Source organism: Borostomias antarcticus (assembly GCF_949987555.1).
Source record: "Borostomias antarcticus genome assembly, chromosome: 24".
In the NCBI taxonomy this organism is placed as follows: Eukaryota; Metazoa; Chordata; class Actinopteri; order Stomiiformes; family Stomiidae; genus Borostomias; species Borostomias antarcticus.
In genome coordinates, this window is record NC_140257.1 from 18,338,141 (window position 1) to 18,355,123 (window position 16,983).

The 16,983-nt window shown below is 41.9% G+C and overlaps 1 protein-coding gene across 1 annotated transcript in view; it reads right to left on the bottom strand.

Moving 5' to 3' along the window:
• Nucleotides 1–1,860: 1,860 nt before the first annotated feature.
• The window catches only part of LOC311325640 (vasoactive intestinal polypeptide receptor 2-like), a gene marked incomplete at both ends in the record, with an annotated part of 31,987 nt that continues 16,864 nt past the window's right edge, over nt 1,861–16,983 (bottom strand). The window contains 9 exons of the mRNA XM_084458363.1: nt 1,861–2,034; nt 2,278–2,319; nt 2,682–2,811; nt 5,812–5,903; nt 7,568–7,637; nt 8,575–8,635; nt 8,879–9,029; nt 11,050–11,182; nt 12,071–12,168. Of these exons, the coding sequence (XP_084314489.1) occupies nt 1,861–2,034; nt 2,278–2,319; nt 2,682–2,811; nt 5,812–5,903; nt 7,568–7,637; nt 8,575–8,635; nt 8,879–9,029; nt 11,050–11,182; nt 12,071–12,168 (951 nt within the window). The remainder of the gene's footprint in view (nt 2,035–2,277; nt 2,320–2,681; nt 2,812–5,811; nt 5,904–7,567; nt 7,638–8,574; nt 8,636–8,878; nt 9,030–11,049; nt 11,183–12,070; nt 12,169–16,983) is intronic.

Here is a 16,983-nt window from a genome sequence, read left to right on the forward strand (position 1 = left end):
ATGTAGGCCTGCAATCTTGTGTTACAGTGAATATGATACTTGATGTAGGCCTACACTCCTATGTGTTACAGTGAATATGAGACTTGCTGTAGACCTACACTTGTATGTGTTACATTGAATATGAGACTTGTTGTAGGCCCACACTTTTGTGTTTACAGTGAATATGAGAGAGAAGTGGAGAGCACATGAGAGGAGACGAGACTGATGAGGAGAGAAGAGATGGAAAACACTGATGGGGTCAGGATAGTAATGTTGTGGCCTGGAGAAGGGAGGGGGGTTCATTAGTGTTGATGTTGTTATAGTTTTTATTATATGCTTAGTCCCTTGGCAGGAAATAAATCTGGGCCAATTGGCTTCAAAATGACCACCGTTTCGACATCCTTCTGTTCTAGCTGCTACTGTCAGCATAAAGGTATGCTCCAGGGTGAGTGGGTTGGGTGTGCGTGCCTCCACACACACACACACACACACACACACACACACACACACACACACACACACACACACACACACACATATATATATATTCAGACACACACAATGTTCAATAGGAAATTGCTTTGAAATGTGTATTCTGTCCAAAAACGCATGTGAACTGAGCTAACAGTTTTGTCTATAGTTATACACTTGTGTGGTGTGGAGTGTTTATTTTAGTGTATTTATACCCAAGGCCTCATAGAACAATTTTCTCTTCCATCTTGTTCTGTATAGTTTGTAATCAATACATATTTTAAGATTTTTCGAACCGTTTTTAGTTTTTTTATTGAGTATTGTCTTTGCTTTTGTGGTCATTTTGGCATACATATAGTCTGCAGAGCATATTGTGCTGAATAAAATTATATGCAACACTTGATAGTTCCATATGGGATTACATAGGCTTACTCCTACATAATAACAACTAGGCGAGGATACCAAAAAATTGGGAGAATAGGCCTAGACCCCAGGGGGTTAAAGCTAAGCTGAAATGCATGTTTTTGTTTTGTGAATAGAATCCCCATTACCTAATCATTATAATTGTAACCAACAATCATCTCTATTTTAATACAGACTGTCTATTTTAATACATACTGTCAAGCAACTAATAATACTCTATTGTAAAGCAACAAATAATACATGTGGCATATTGTAATTTCAGTTACATCCCTTGCCTTATCACACACTTAATACAATCATGACATGCATTTGCACAAATTACACACGTATTCACTAAACTAAACTATAATATAAAGGTATAATTATCTTTACAATGATGGCATGAAACAATAGGTATAGGTACATGTAATTCCTCAAGCTAGCCAAGTTTTGTCTGAAGCTCCTCGAAAGTGGTTCATTCCAAAAAGCTATACTGTATATCCACTTGGAAACTTGGAAAGTAATATTGGTCTTCTGTTCTATATTCAAGAATCGTATTATTAACTTACCAAATGGCCTGGGATGGCACGTACAGTTCAAATGTTTCCCTAAGCAATTAGTATTTTGCTAGAAATGATTTAGTTAATATGGATCAGTCATTTTTCAAATGGTGGATTGAATAGCATTTTGAAATGAAACTTGAATTATTTTGCTGTAGAAACACACAAAGCCTACAAACAGCAGGTCACTAAGCAGTGTGAAATCCATTTCACAGCACGAGGGTGGAGCATGCACATCACTTCCTGTGCACATCACTTCCTGTGCACATCACTTCCTGTGCACATCACTTCCTGTGCATGCTCCAGTTACTGCAGGCAGCTAAATATCAACTATTGAAAAAAAAAGATACAGTATGTACTGTTGTGTCAGCTATGAATGGCAAACCCAAGCACATTTTTTGGGATTCCACAAAGTTTGTTTTTTGAGAGGTTAGTCAGCTCATACCTGTCACAGTACAGAAGTCTCTGTTTGCAGGAAGGACTGGGTACGGGAATTGCGTGGACACTGCACCATGTTCTCTGAGCCGTTTCGAGAGGCATAGGTGTTGTTGAGGTTGTAATCTCTACTCATACGGCAGTTGAGACACATACTCCGCCATTTCCTCTTCAGTTCCCCTTGGACCTTTAGAAATTAAGATCAAATGTTTTGAAACCGAAGGAAAATAATATTTTGTTACATCAACACATCATCAGTGAACATCAGCATAACTAGCAACAAAAATAACATGTTTTATCAAAGCTGGTTAAATGTACATCTGAGTCTGGCCTTTATACATACTTCGCTATTGGAAATACTGGTCAAATATTTCTCTAGTCTCCAAAGAATCCTCCATTTACAGAAAAACTCAATGAAGTGAGAATTTACCTCGCTGTTTAAGAAGCAGTATAAAATGGCCACCACCAAACCCTGTAAAAAAACAAAAACCAAAGAAATCCACAAACAGGAAATAACACTGATTTAAAATAACACATAGCATTGGGGGGAATATTGATGGTTTAAAATATCCTAGTCTCGCATAGCCAGACCTATCCTCAATCCCAATTGTGTTGGGCAGAGCAGTTGCTAGGTTGTTGTTGTTTCATGTAGTGAAGTGGACTTTGAAAATGGTAAAACGCAGATATCAGAAGGGGAGGAGTCTGGATTTAATCTGATTGGCCAGGAGAATCTCTGTCGCCACTGATTGTGCAGTGATAAACCCAATGACAAGGCTTATCTCCAAAACCTACATCCAGTAAGTTAGACTAAAAATATCCTAAATTATGTTTTACCTGAAATGATCCAATGCCCAGGTCAAAAAAGATCTTGTAATCCTCTGCAATGGAATCCCCAAGAACCACAAACACCACATAATGGATGCCAAAGAGAGGGATCAACAAAAGAGTTGATTTGGCCAACCTCCTGAAATCAGACAGACATTATGACTGAGACATGAACCTAATGTAAAGACAAAAATAAACAAACATTTAATGTACTTTTGCAATGCAATATAAGCAGCAGTTACCTTTGCCAATAAACACATTATCATGAATAATGTATATTATGCATATTTCCTTGAAAATCAGTATATATGTATTAAAGGAGTAGTAAAGGGAAAATGCATGTTTAGCCCTGTGTTAAGGTTACTTATGATCATATACAACGGTTCAGATCAAAACGTTGACAAAACTAGCACTTTTGAGAAAGTCTGATAATTGTTCTACCACCGTTTTGGTCATACAATGGATGTGGATGGGCACCTTGAAAAATCTTTCAAAAACATGTTAAACTATCGATTTCAAAGACAAGAAGCTCACCGAGGGGGTAATTGGTGTCCGTTGGTGTTCTGACATCAAATTCTCCGCAAAGTATGAATCCTGTAGGGTTTTATTGATCATTTTATGAAATCCATTGACTTGTATTGAAGTGACCATTTTAGATGTGTAGATCAATCTGCAGAGGGGATTCAGGAAGCGAAACTACTTACGATATTGTTATTGTTTATGTTGCTAGGCTACCTAGTTTGCGGAAGTTTACACACGTATGTGCTGCGACTAAATAGTTCTATACTAAATATTTAAAAAAGCCTTTCCAGATGAACTAGAATCTTACTTATTGACGAATTATATGTCAGAACGTCAACTAACACGGTAAGTTTCTTGTCTTTGAAATTGAGAGTTTAACATGTTTTTTGAATGATTTTTCAAGGTGCCCAACCACATCCATTGTATGACCAAAATGGTGGTAGAGCAATTATCAGACTTTCTCAAAAGTGCTAGTTTTGTCAACATTTTGATCTGAACCATTGTATATGATCATAAGTAACCTTAAAACAGGGCTAAACATGCATTTTCCCTTTACTACTCCTTTAATGGTAGCATAACAACTTTGTGCATCAATGCTAGTTTTTCCCACCACTACACCCCTGAATATAAGATTATACTGTAGGAAGCTTTTCCCTACATAATAACCTAACGGGAACTTTCACTTTCAAAAATATTTGGGAGGTGACTGGATGAACCCCGTATCTATCACCGTCTATCACATGCTAACTTCAAGTGCTCCTCTATGTTGTCACACTTAAACCCACCCAGCCTAGCTGTTAGTATTTCCTCATAGAACTCTAATTGGCTAGATTGTTTTCTGATCAAGCACAAACGGATCTCTATGGAATGTGTGCTCGGGAGATCAGAATGTACATAAATGAAACCTCCATAAATTTGCGGCGCAATTTTGTAACACTTTCATAAAGAGCACCACAAACACCTTTTTCAAAAAGAAGCCTCCAGAACCATTTCCCCTTCTTAACCCTAACCCTAACCCTAACCCATTTCCCCTTCTTAACCCTAACCCTAACCCTAACCCTAACCCTAACCCTCCCCTTCTTAAGAACACTTCCTTAAGGGCCCTCCAGAACCATTTCCCCTTCTTAAGAACAGTTCCTTAAGGGCCCTCCAGAACCATTTCCCCTTCTTAAGAACAGTTCCTTAAGGGCCCTCCAGAACCATTTCCCCTTCTTAAGAACCGTTCCTTAAGGGCCAACATGGTCTCTAGCACAGGAACAGGATATAGAGATCACTGAGTTTACTATTCCCACCTGGGGCTTCAACTTGCCTTGTGGTGGTAATCTCATCTACCTGCCAGTGAGAGAGTCATCACCACTGTATGTTAACCAAAGGACTTGGGTGGCACTTCTCACCGGTCGCAGACATAGCGCAGACATAGCAGCAAGCCACAGCGATTTTTCATTAGGCTATACTTATAAAGAAAAGGTCTATAGTTAAAACGATATTATCATAGTTTTTTAATCTTTCTTAACAAAGAAAATATCAGGCTATATTTTTGTGCTTTTGTTTTGCTCTGAGACCGATTGTCTGCCTAATGTTAGCCTACCCAAAACGGACCATGACAGACATTAGAGCCAGCGGCAGATTTCTAACGACTTGCAGAGATAAAGTTGTTGTCAGCGGTGTACTATGACCACTGACCGCCCAATCATCTTGATGGCTAGCTGCTCCGAAAACATCTGAGCAAATAAAATTGGCTCTATCTTGATAAATTGACCACAGATTTTAAGTTAAACAAGTGCATTACCGCCTAAAAAGATCTAAAAACGATATTCCGTAACACAACAACAGTATTTTTTCGGAAATGTGTGGTGTTATTTTGTTGTTTGCTCATAGCCCTTGGTTTGAAGTGTGGGTCTGAAATATCTAAGTTTCGAGGGCTATGGTATCCCTCGCCCTTAACCCTACACTTGACACCCTCGAGGACTGGGACGACCCTACCCCTAAACGTGAGCGAGCAAAATTGTTAGGGGCAGGGGGTAGGGCCATGGGGTGAATTGCTATTCAGCCAAACTCTTTAACTTAAAGGATAGGGTTCACTATTTGAGCTAACTACAGTTGTTCTGCAGGTGTGCACTTGCGAACACTCAGCAATGGAAGTCAACAGGACCAGTGAAATGGTGGAAAACGTACGATAAATATGTTTTCTTAGATGGGAAGCACAGGATGTAATAATCTTACCGGTCTTAATATGCTCTCCTGTGAAATATATTGTAATCTGAAACTGAATGTTGAATCAAAAGTTCCATTTGAAACAGAGCGAGCTCACTACCTTCTTTCTTTTGCACTGTAAACTGCTGCAGTACGTTGTAGAGTATGTTTTCCAACATTTCACTGGCCCTGTTGACTTCCATTGTAGCCGAGTGCGTTCGAGTGTAGGCCTACATAACAACTGTAGCTAGCTCAATACTGAGGAGATCAGGGACATATAGTTTCTATGTGTCAGGTTCAGGTAAGTCAGACTGAGATAATAGTAAAAAATACTATTAAATACTTTATTTTATATAATAATTTTTCAATACTAATAAATACTTATCTTTTAATAAATAAATGCAATTATGAGGTGAAATCATACTTGTACTGCGACTGGTCATTTCCACCAACATCAGGACATCGCAACTTCTGGACCAAGATCCTAATAATGCTGATAAACAGGATGAAGTTCACCTTAAAGACAAATAAAAAAAAATCACACGCAGGTGGTGTTAGTTTATGAGCAATCTCTACTGCCCTCTGCTGGTGTACAAAGGTATGGTCTAAATCTCATGCTACACGGTGTGTACATGCTCACACACGGATGGACTGACATGTCGCATACAGAAGCAGCTGCACCATTTAAAAATACTATAAATTGAAAAAATGCCATGAATTGAAATGCCCTAAGTCTGAGCAAAGATTCTTTGATTAAAGGACAATGCTTGTTTTTGACAACATGGACATTATTTACGGCATATTATCAGACGTTTCACTCACCGAGATCACTGTGTAGTTCGGAAGCCTGTAGAAGAAATTTAAAATCCAGCGCGAGCCAAGCATATCCATGTAATGGCGGCGGACGGGGCACTGAGAATGCAGCTTCTAAAAAATCTATTTTCTGCCGCAAAACGGTTGTTTTCATCAATCTGTCTTTATGAATCGCTAGTTGTGCTTACATAGAAAGTAGGCCTGTTGTGGTTTTTCACATGCCTCTGTAATATGATCTTTAGAAACTCTTTATAAACGAATTCGCTTCCCCACTTGCTCCAGCACGCATGCGCACAACTAGCGATTCATAAAGACAGATTGATGAAAACAACCGTTTTGCGGCAGAAAATAGATTTTTTAGAAGCTGCATTCTCAGTGCCCCGTTTATACGTTGATAAGTTAGGCATTTTATTCATGGGCCACCCTGTGAAGCATTAGATTACGTGCAATATAGATCCAAACCCCATTACCCATGCAACAACACTATAGGCTTATAATGATTATCAGTTTGGATATAAGCAGCCACCTAATAAGGCCTACCGCACTAAACGAATGCCAATATAGCCTGCATGATAGATAATTCATTATCTAACAGACCACTCAGGCCTAACAGGTGCTCTTATCAGTCGTGCACATGTGAAATCATCGTTCCGAAAAGATACTTTTGCGGCGTCTCTACCTCGTTGACCAATACCTCCACCTCGCATCGGTAAAATGTATCTTTCTCTTTCTGCCTTTTGCACTCGGCTCCATTGTCGTTGCATATGTATAGGCGTATCACTGACCATTTATAGGCAATTGTGGGCGTTAATTGGGGTGTGATCAGAACGCGCGTTCACGTGCGCCAAGTTAAGTGTTGATTGTGATTTATAAAGGGCAGCTGGCGTAGGCGTGCCTGAGTGAACACGGGTTGTGATACGCAGCGTTTTATAAATCGGAGATTTTTTGTGCGTATATTTTAGTAATCACTTAGCTAAGCTAACTTAGTTACGTGGATTCTACGCAATGTTTATAAATGAGGCCCCAGGTTGTCAAAAACGAGCATTGTCCTTTAAGGCCCCTCATCTATGCATGATCCAGTGTCTATTCACAGCATGTGGCACAGCGGCACTATGGGCGTCATATCACACTGCTTCATGGATTTGACATGAACTGAACATGTTCATGCTATGACAGCCATATCAGGCACATGTGAATATTCTCTGTGTGACATTTGCTTATTGCTAATCTCATACACGCTGCCTGTTTAGTTAATGCCTATAAACGTCTGAAGGGAGGAACCTACCATGACGGAGAATCCTATTGGTTGTGAGTGGAGGAACCTACCATGACGGAGAATCCTATTGGCTGTGAGTGGAGGAACCTACCATGACGGAGAATCCTATTGGCCCATTGATCACCCAGTTCGGTACTGGGGTGTCGTTATTTTCCCAACATCTAAAGGAACAAAAGAATCTCAATGTACCTATGACTATCCTTAGGGAACACTCTCAATGTACCTATGACTATCCCTGAAAATGAATCAAAGAGGGAGTATAATGAGTAGAATTTTAACATGTTTAATAATCCATCCATATGACCATATGTTGCAACAAAAGTAAATTATTACTTAGAACTACTTAGTGCGTAAATCTTGCTGTCAACACTTGATTAACATACTGATTACATTCATCTGAATACAGACTTTATCACGCCACCACCAAAAAATCACATCAATATTAAACTAGGGCTGCGAGCAGCAGTGAGCGGGCCCTCGCACCCCACGTGTGTCCGGGTGCAGCACCGATAAAGGGTGTGCTATTTCGGTGTCCAGTACTGAGAGAAACTTCCTGTCACCAGTAGGTGGCACTCTAAGTGTGACTCAATACCGACACATAGATGTGTTCAGGACGGTACCTTGATGAAGCATGAGAAATGTTGTGTAAATCATACAAAGTAAATCATACAATCATACACATCTGTGCATCAGCATTGAGTCATACTTATAGCGCCACCTACTGCTTACAGGAAGTCCTCATAACTCCTACATACATTATCCGATTTACACCAAATTGCTCACGTTTGATGAAGGTCGTGTCCTGAATACATCTGTAGGTCAGTATTGAGTCATACTTATAGCGCCGCCTACAGGTCAAGCAGGAAGTCATCATGAACTTCTACATACATTGTCCGATTTACACAACATTTCTCACGCTTCATCAAGGTACCGTCCTGAACACATCTATGCATCGGTATTGAGTCACCCTTAAAGCGCCACCTACTGGTGACGCTCACTGCTGCTCGCAGCCCTAGTTATTATTATTATTTATTATTATTATTATCCCAATTGAGGGAAGCAGAATAATATGAGAGTAGATCTTGTGAGACTGCTCACCCTGTGTCCTCATAGTAAATCCGTGTCATTGTCCATGCAAACACAAAGATCATTGGGATTCCTGACGTAGAGAGGAAATTACATTTCAATATCAGTGAGCCATGAAAGCTTCAGTTTCCTGCCAGTCTCTCTAACCTGCTCTCTGGGCTATTTCATCACATTCCCAAGTAACCGAGAAATGTCAAATTCTAACTATATGTCAATAACAATGTAAATCTAAGACATTATACTAAATGTCAAAATGGAAACTATGTTTCCGTCACTGCTGGCCAAGATCATGTTGATAAATGAGTGTGTATCTTACCCCAGCCGATGAGAAGATAAACTATGAAGTGTCTATTTTCAGAGAAGATGACGATCAGCAGTGTGTGGAGATAAAGGCCTTCCACTAGCAGCCAGAAGAAATTAGCCATGATGAAGTAGTGGAAAAACACCAAGCTGGTCTTGCAACCAACCTGCAACAACATTATACAGCATTACATACTATGTGTATCTACACATACCTCTGTGTATCTATACATACCACTGTGTATCTATACATACCTCTGTGTATCTATACATACCGCTGTGTATCTATACATACCTCTGTGTATCTACACATACCGCTGTGTATCTACACATACCGCTGTGTATCTACACATACCTCTGTGTATCTATACATACCACTGTGTATCTATACATACCTCTGTGTATCTATACATACCGCTGTGTATCTATACATACCTCTGTGTATCTACACATACCGCTGTGTATCTACACATACCTCTGTGTATCTACACATACCGCTGTGTATCTATACATACCACTGTGTATCTACACATACCACTGTGTATCTATACATACCACTGTGTATCTATACATACCGCTGTGTATCTATACATACCACTGTGTATCTATACATACCTCTGTGTATCTACACATACCGCTGTGTATCTACACATACCTCTGTGTATCTACACATACCGCTGTGTATCTACACATACCGCTGTGTATCTATACATACCTCTGTGTATCTACACATACCGCTGTGTATCTATACATACCGCTGTGTATCTACACATACCGCTGTGTATCTACACATACCGCTGTGTATCTACACATACCACTGTGTATCTATACATACCACTGTATATCTATACATACCGCTGTGTATCTATACATACCGCTGTGTATCTACACATACCACTGTGTATCTACACATACCGCTGTGTATCTATACATACCTCTGTGTATCTATACATACCACATACCACTGTGTATCTATACATACCTCTGTATATCTACACATACCTCTGTGTATCTACACATACCACATACCACTGTGTATCTATACATACCACTGTGTATCTACACATACCGCTGTGTATCTATACATACCACTGTGTATCTACACATACCACTGTGTATCTACACATACCACTGTGTATCTATACATACCACTGTGTATCTACACATACCACTGTGTATCTACACATACCACTGTGTATCTACACATACCGCTGTGTATCTATACATACCACTGTGTATCTACACATACCACTGTGTATCTATACATACCACTGTGTATCTACACATACCACTGTGTATCTACACATACCACTGTGTATCTATACATACCACTGTGTATCTACACATACCTCTGTGTATCTACACATACCACATACCACTGTGTATCTATACATACCACTGTGTATCTACACATACCGCTGTGTATCTATACATACCACTGTGTATCTACACATACCACTGTGTATCTACACATACCGCTGTGTATCTATACATACCGCTGTGTATCTATACATACCACTGTGTATCTACACATACCACTGTGTATCTACACATACCGCTCACTATCAACATTATAACGATTTATTACTTGTCTCAGTACCAAACAGATAACTACTGATTAATGCATTTGATATCAATGATTGACAACAGTTTAAACATATTCACACTTTAAAGATGTCAGTTAAGAATACGCCATTAGCCACAATGCCCACCAAGGGAAATGACCAGGACATCCACATGCACAACCAGAGACAGAACAAGTACATCCACCTACACAACCAGAGACAGAACAAGTATATCCACCTACACAACCAGAGACATACAAGTATATCCACCTACACAACCAGAGACAGAACAAGTATATCCACCTACACAACCAGAGACAGAACAAGTACATCCACCTACACAACCAGAGACAGAACAAGTATATCCACCTACACAACCAGAGACAGAACAAGTACATCCACCTACACAACCAGAGACAGAACAAGTATATCCACCTACACAACCAGAGACATACAAGTATATCCACCTACACAACCAGAGACATACAAGTATATCCACCTACACAACCAGAGACATACAAGTATATCCACCTACACAACCAGAGACAGAACAAGTATATCCACCTACACAACCAGAGACAGAACAAGCAAGGAACAGAGAGGCTGTTGGGCAGAGCCTCACCAGCGAGGACTGGTTGGAGCACAGGGTGCTACGAGAGAAAAGGATGTCGTCTTTCACCAGGACGGCCGCCGCCCTCAGGATGAAGGAGAAGAACAGGTTCAGGTGGATGTAATTCCGTGTGCAGCGGAGTTTTCTGTGGAGGGGGAGAGGAGCAGATTAACATAATAACATAATTATACTCACTGGTACCTTTCAACAGCTGCGGCACCATGTACACTGCCAAGTACAAAGTCTGTTCCCCTAGCCTGGTGGGAAGTTCTTATAAAATGAAGCTTTTTGCTCCGTAATAAAAATTGCATTTTTGTCCTTTCATTGTATTGTTTTCAAATATGGTCAATTATACTATTATAAAGAATGCTGTACGTTCAACCCTGTATGAGGCCAGATACATTTTGGCCCTGAGTACCACAGCCACCTACCTAACCCTAACCCTAACCCTGACCCTGTGTACCACAGCCACCTACCTAACCAAACCCTACTAACCCTAACCCTGACCCTAACCCTGACCCTGTGTACCACAGCCACCTACCTAACCCTAACCCTGACCCTGACCCTGTGTACCACAGCCACCTACCTAACCCCAACCCTGACCCTAACCCTGACCCTAACCCTGACCCTGTGTACCACAGCCACCTACCTAACCCTAACCCTAACCCTAACCCTGACCCTAACCCTGACCCTGTGTACCACAGCCACCTACCTAACCAAACCCTACTAGTGCTAGCCTAACCCTACTAACCCTAGCCTAACCCTACTAACCCTACCCTAACCGTACTAACCCTACCCTAACCCTACTAGACCTAGCCTAACCCTACTAACCCTAGCCTAACCCTACCCTAACCCTACTAAACCTACCCTAACCCGACTAGACCTAGCCTAACCCTACCAACCATACTCTAATCCTACTAACCCTACCCTAACCGTACTAACCCTAACCCTAGCCTAACCCTACCCTAACCGTACTAACCCTAACCGTACTAACCCTACCCTAACCCTAACCCTCCACATCACAGCCACGTACCTGATCAAGCAGAGGATGGCGCTGCCGGTGGTGAGAGAGATCAGAGACAGGCTGTGGCCCAGCGTGTAGAGAGTCTGCACCACCATGTAGAAGAGACGCTGCAGAGAGAGAGATATCAGAGAGAGAGAGATCAGAGAGAGATATCAGAGAGAGATCAGAGAGAGAGAGATCAGAGAGAGAGATATCAGAGAGAGAGAGATCAGAGAGAGATATCAGAGAGAGATCAGAGAGAGAGAGATCAGAGATAGATCAGAGAGAGAGAGATCAGAGAGAGAGAGATCAGAGAGAGATCAGAGAGAGAGAGATCAGAGAGAGAGAGATCAGAGAGAGATCAGAGAGAGAGAGATCAGAGACAAGCTGTGGCCCAGCGTGTAGAGAGTCTGCACCACCATGTAGAAGAGACGCTGCAGAGAGAGAGATATCAGAGAGAGAGAGATCAGAGAGAGATATCAGAGAGAGATCAGAGAGAGAGAGATCAGAGAGAGAGATATCAGAGAGAGAGAGATCAGAGAGAGATCAGAGAGAGATCAGAGAGAGATCAGAGAGAGATCAGAGAGAGAGAGATCAGAGAGAGATCAGAGAGAGAGAGATCAGAGATAGAGAGATCAGAGAGAGAGAGAGATCAGAGACAGGCTGTGGCCCAGCGTGTAGAGAGTCTGCACCACCATGTAGAAGAGACGCTGCAGAGAGAGAGATATCAGAGAGAGAGAGATCAGAGAGAGATATCAGAGAGAGATCAGAGAGAGAGATATCAGAGAGAGATCAGAGAGAGATATCAGAGAGAGATCAGAGAGAGAGAGATCAGAGATAGATCAGAGAGAGAGAGATCAGAGAGAGAGAGATCAGAGAGAGATCAGAGAGAGAGAGATCAGAGAGAGAGAGATCAGAGAGAGATCAGAGAGAGAGAGATCAGAGACAAGCTGTGGCCCAGCGTGTAGAGAGTCTGCACCACCATGTAGAAGAGACGCTGCAGAGAGAGAGATATCAGAGAGAGAGAGATCAGAGAGAGATATCAGAGAGAGATCAGAGAGAGAGATATCAGAGAGGGATCAGAGAGAGATATCAGAGAGAGATCAGAGAGAGAGAGATCAGAGATAGATCAGAGAGAGAGAGATCAGAGAGAGAGAGATCAGAGAGAGATCAGAGAGAGAGAGATCAGAGAGAGAGAGATCAGAGAGAGATCAGAGAGAGAGAGATCAGAGACAAGCTGTGGCCCAGCGTGTAGAGAGTCTGCACCACCATGTAGAAGAGACGCTGCAGAGAGAGAGATATCAGAGAGAGAGAGATCAGAGAGAGATATCAGAGAGAGATCAGAGAGAGAGAGATCAGAGAGAGATCAGAGAGAGAGATATCAGAGAGAGAGATCAGAGAGAGATCAGAGAGAGAGAGATCAGAGAGAGAGAGATCAGAGAGAGATATCAGAGAGAGATCAGAGAGAGAGAGATCAGAGAGAGATCAGAGAGAGAGATCAGAGATAGAGAGATCAGAGATAGAGAGATCAGAGAGAGATCAGAGAGAGAGAGATCAGAGAGAGAGAGATCAGAGAGAGAGAGATCAGAGAGAGATCAGAGAGAGAGAGATCAGAGAGAGAGAGATCAGAGAGAGAGAGAGATCAGAGACAGGCTGTGGCCCAGCGTGTAGAGAGTCTGCACCACCATGTAGAAGAGACGCTGCAGAGAGAGAGATATCAGAGAGAGAGAGATCAGAGAGAGATCAGAGAGAGAGAGATCAGAGAGAGAGAGATCAGAGAGAGAGATATCAGAGAGAGATCAGAGAGAGATCAGAGAGAGAGAGATCAGAGAGAGAGATATCAGAGAGAGATCAGAGAGAGATCAGAGAGAGAGATATCAGAGAGAGATCAGAGAGAGATCAGAGAGAGAGAGATCAGAGAGAGATCAGAGAGAGAGAGATCAGAGAGAGAGATATCAGAGAGAGATCAGAGAGAGAGAGATCAGAGAGAGATCAGAGAGAGAGAGATCAGAGAGAGAGAGAGATCAGAGACAGGCTGTGGCCCAGCGTGTAGAGAGTCTGCACCACCATGTAGAAGAGACGCTGCAGAGAGAGAGATATCAGAGAGAGAGAGATCAGAGAGAGATATCAGAGATAGAGAGATCAGAGAGAGAGAGATCAGAGAGAGAGAGATCAGAGAGAGAGAGATCAGAGATAGAGAGATCAGAGAGAGAGAGATCAGAGAGAGAGAGATCAGAGAGAGATCAGAGAGAGAGATCAGAGAGAGAGATCAGAGAGAGATATCAGAGAGAGAGATCAGAGAGAGAGAGATCAGAGATAGAGAGATCAGAGAGAGAGAGAGATCAGAGACAGGCTGTGGCCCAGCATGTAGAGAGTCTGCACCACCATGTAGAAGAGACGCTGCAGAGAGAGAGATATCAGAGAGAGAGAGAGATCAGAGAGAGATCAGAGAGAGATATCAGAGAGAGATCAGAGAGAGAGATATCAGAGAGAGAGAGATCAGAGAGAGATATCAGAGAGAGATCAGAGAGAGAGAGATCAGAGACAGGCTGTGGCCCAGCATGTAGAGAGTCTGCACCACCATGTAGAAGAGATGCTGCAGAGAGAGGGACGAGTCGGCCTGGAGCAAACCTGGGTCAAACCTGGGTCAAACCTGGGTCAAACCTGGGTCAGCCTGTAGCAAACCTGGGTCAAACCTGGGTCAGCCTGTAGCAAACCTGGGTCAAACCTGGGTCAGCCTGTAGCAGACCTGGGTCAAACCTGGGTCAAACCTGGGTCAAACCTGGGTCAAACCTGGGTCAAACCTGGGTCAGCCTGTAGCAAACCTGGGTCAGCCTACATTTATTGGCACATTACATTTATTGGCACCTTAAAAGCACATAATGGTGTATGATTGTTTGTGTGTGTGTGTGTGTGTGTGTGTGTGTGTGTGTGTGTGTGTGTGTGTGTGTGTGTGTGTGTGTGTGTGTTAGAGATGCGCGGATGGAGTTTGAGCGCACCCAAATCCGCGTGCACTCATCAATCATCCACCCGCCACCCACCCGATGTACTGTAATTATCTTCTAAAATGTAGAGACCCGCACCCGCACCCAACCCGCCAGTTATTGTGTTTACATTTAAATGATGTCCAGCCGTTCGTGCTCATTCGCTTTTCATATAGGCACATTTTCTTGACTTAAACAATTTAAAGATTATAGGCTCTCTTTCGCAGGATCTGGGTTGACGTTCTCGCAGTTGTTATAATATAATATATATAATTATAGTAGTTATTAAATACGAATATAACTGACAAATCCACCCGCAATCCCCCCAAAATTATTCACTATGTTGATTTTTATTGGCCCACCCACCCGCGGATGCGGATATCCGCGAATGTCGTGGATATATCCGCAATATTCGCATCTCTAGTGTGTGTGTGTGTGTGTGTGTGAAGCATGTGCTTGTACAGATGTTTCTCCTTCAAAATGGCGCTCTTCCACGCACCATCAAGATTCAAGATTCCTTTTAGTTCCTTATTTTACACTATCTTTCATTTTTAATTGTTTTACTTTGATTGTTTCTTTTCAATCTGTTCTCACTGTGTTTTTTGATGATTTATGTTTTTATCCATCTCTTTTTATGGAAATCACTATGCGCTACATTATTTTGTATGAATGGTGCTATATAAATAAAATGACATTGACATTGACACTTTATCTGTCATTTACAGTCACAGTGAAATGGGTGATAGGTACAGTACATTCTATTGAAATAATAAATGTATGGCATGGGGTATGACATTTGCGTTGTAAGTGGTTGTGTTATGTACACTATATATCCTGTGTTATGTTATCACTATATATCCTGTGTTATGTTATCACTATATATCCTGTGTTATGTTATCACTATATATCCTGTGTTATGTTATCACTATATATCCTGTGTTATGTTATCACTATATATCCTGTGTTATGTTATCACTATATATCCTGTGTTATGTTATCACTATATATCCTGTGTTATGTTATCACTATATATCCTGTGTTATGTTATCACTATATATCCTGTGTTATGTAATCACTATATATCCTGTGTTATGTTATCACTATATATCCTGTGTTATGTTATCACTATATATCCTGTGTTATGTTATCACTATATATCCTGTGTTATGTATCCTGCTCCTCTGGGTGTAGTGGTACTATACGTTAGATAGAATAATTCAGGAGCCGGATGGCTTGCGGAAAGAAGCTGAGTTTCTCACCAAAGTATTTGAAGTTGTCCACTCTCTCTACATGGGTCCTGAGGGGTGTAGTTCCTCTCCTGATTCCTCCCAAAGTCCACCAGCATCTCCTTTGTCTTTCTGACACTCAGATGGAGGTTGACTACTGGGCCAGTCTGGATGGGGTTATAGTGTTGAAAGCTGAACTGTAGTCAATGAACAGCAGTCTCACACAACCCAACACATTGCCCTTGCTCTTGTCTAGGTGGGATAGGGTGGTGTGGAGGATGTGAGCTGTTGCATCTTCTGTGGATCTGTTGGGTCTGTATGTGAGCTGTAGGGGGTCTAGTGTGCTGGTCAGTGAGGAGCAGATGTGTTCCTTGACCAGCTTCTCAAAGCACTTCCTCACCACGGAGGTGAGAGCTAGCGGGCGCTGGTCATGGAGGCAGGCTGGTCTTGGCTTCTTGATGATGGAGGACTTCTTGAAGCATGTGGGGACGATGGACAGGGCCAGGGACAGGTTGAATATCACTGTGAACTCAGGAACCAGTTGGTTGGCGCACGCCTTGAGGACCCGCCCTGCGATACCGTCTGGTCCCGCGGCTTTCCTGGTGTTCACCTGTTTAAACACCCTCTTTCCTGGTGTTCACCTGTTTAAACACCCTTCTTTCCTGGTGTTCACCTGTTTAAACACCCTTCTTTCCTGGTGTTCACCTGTTTAAACACCCTTCTTTCCTGGTGT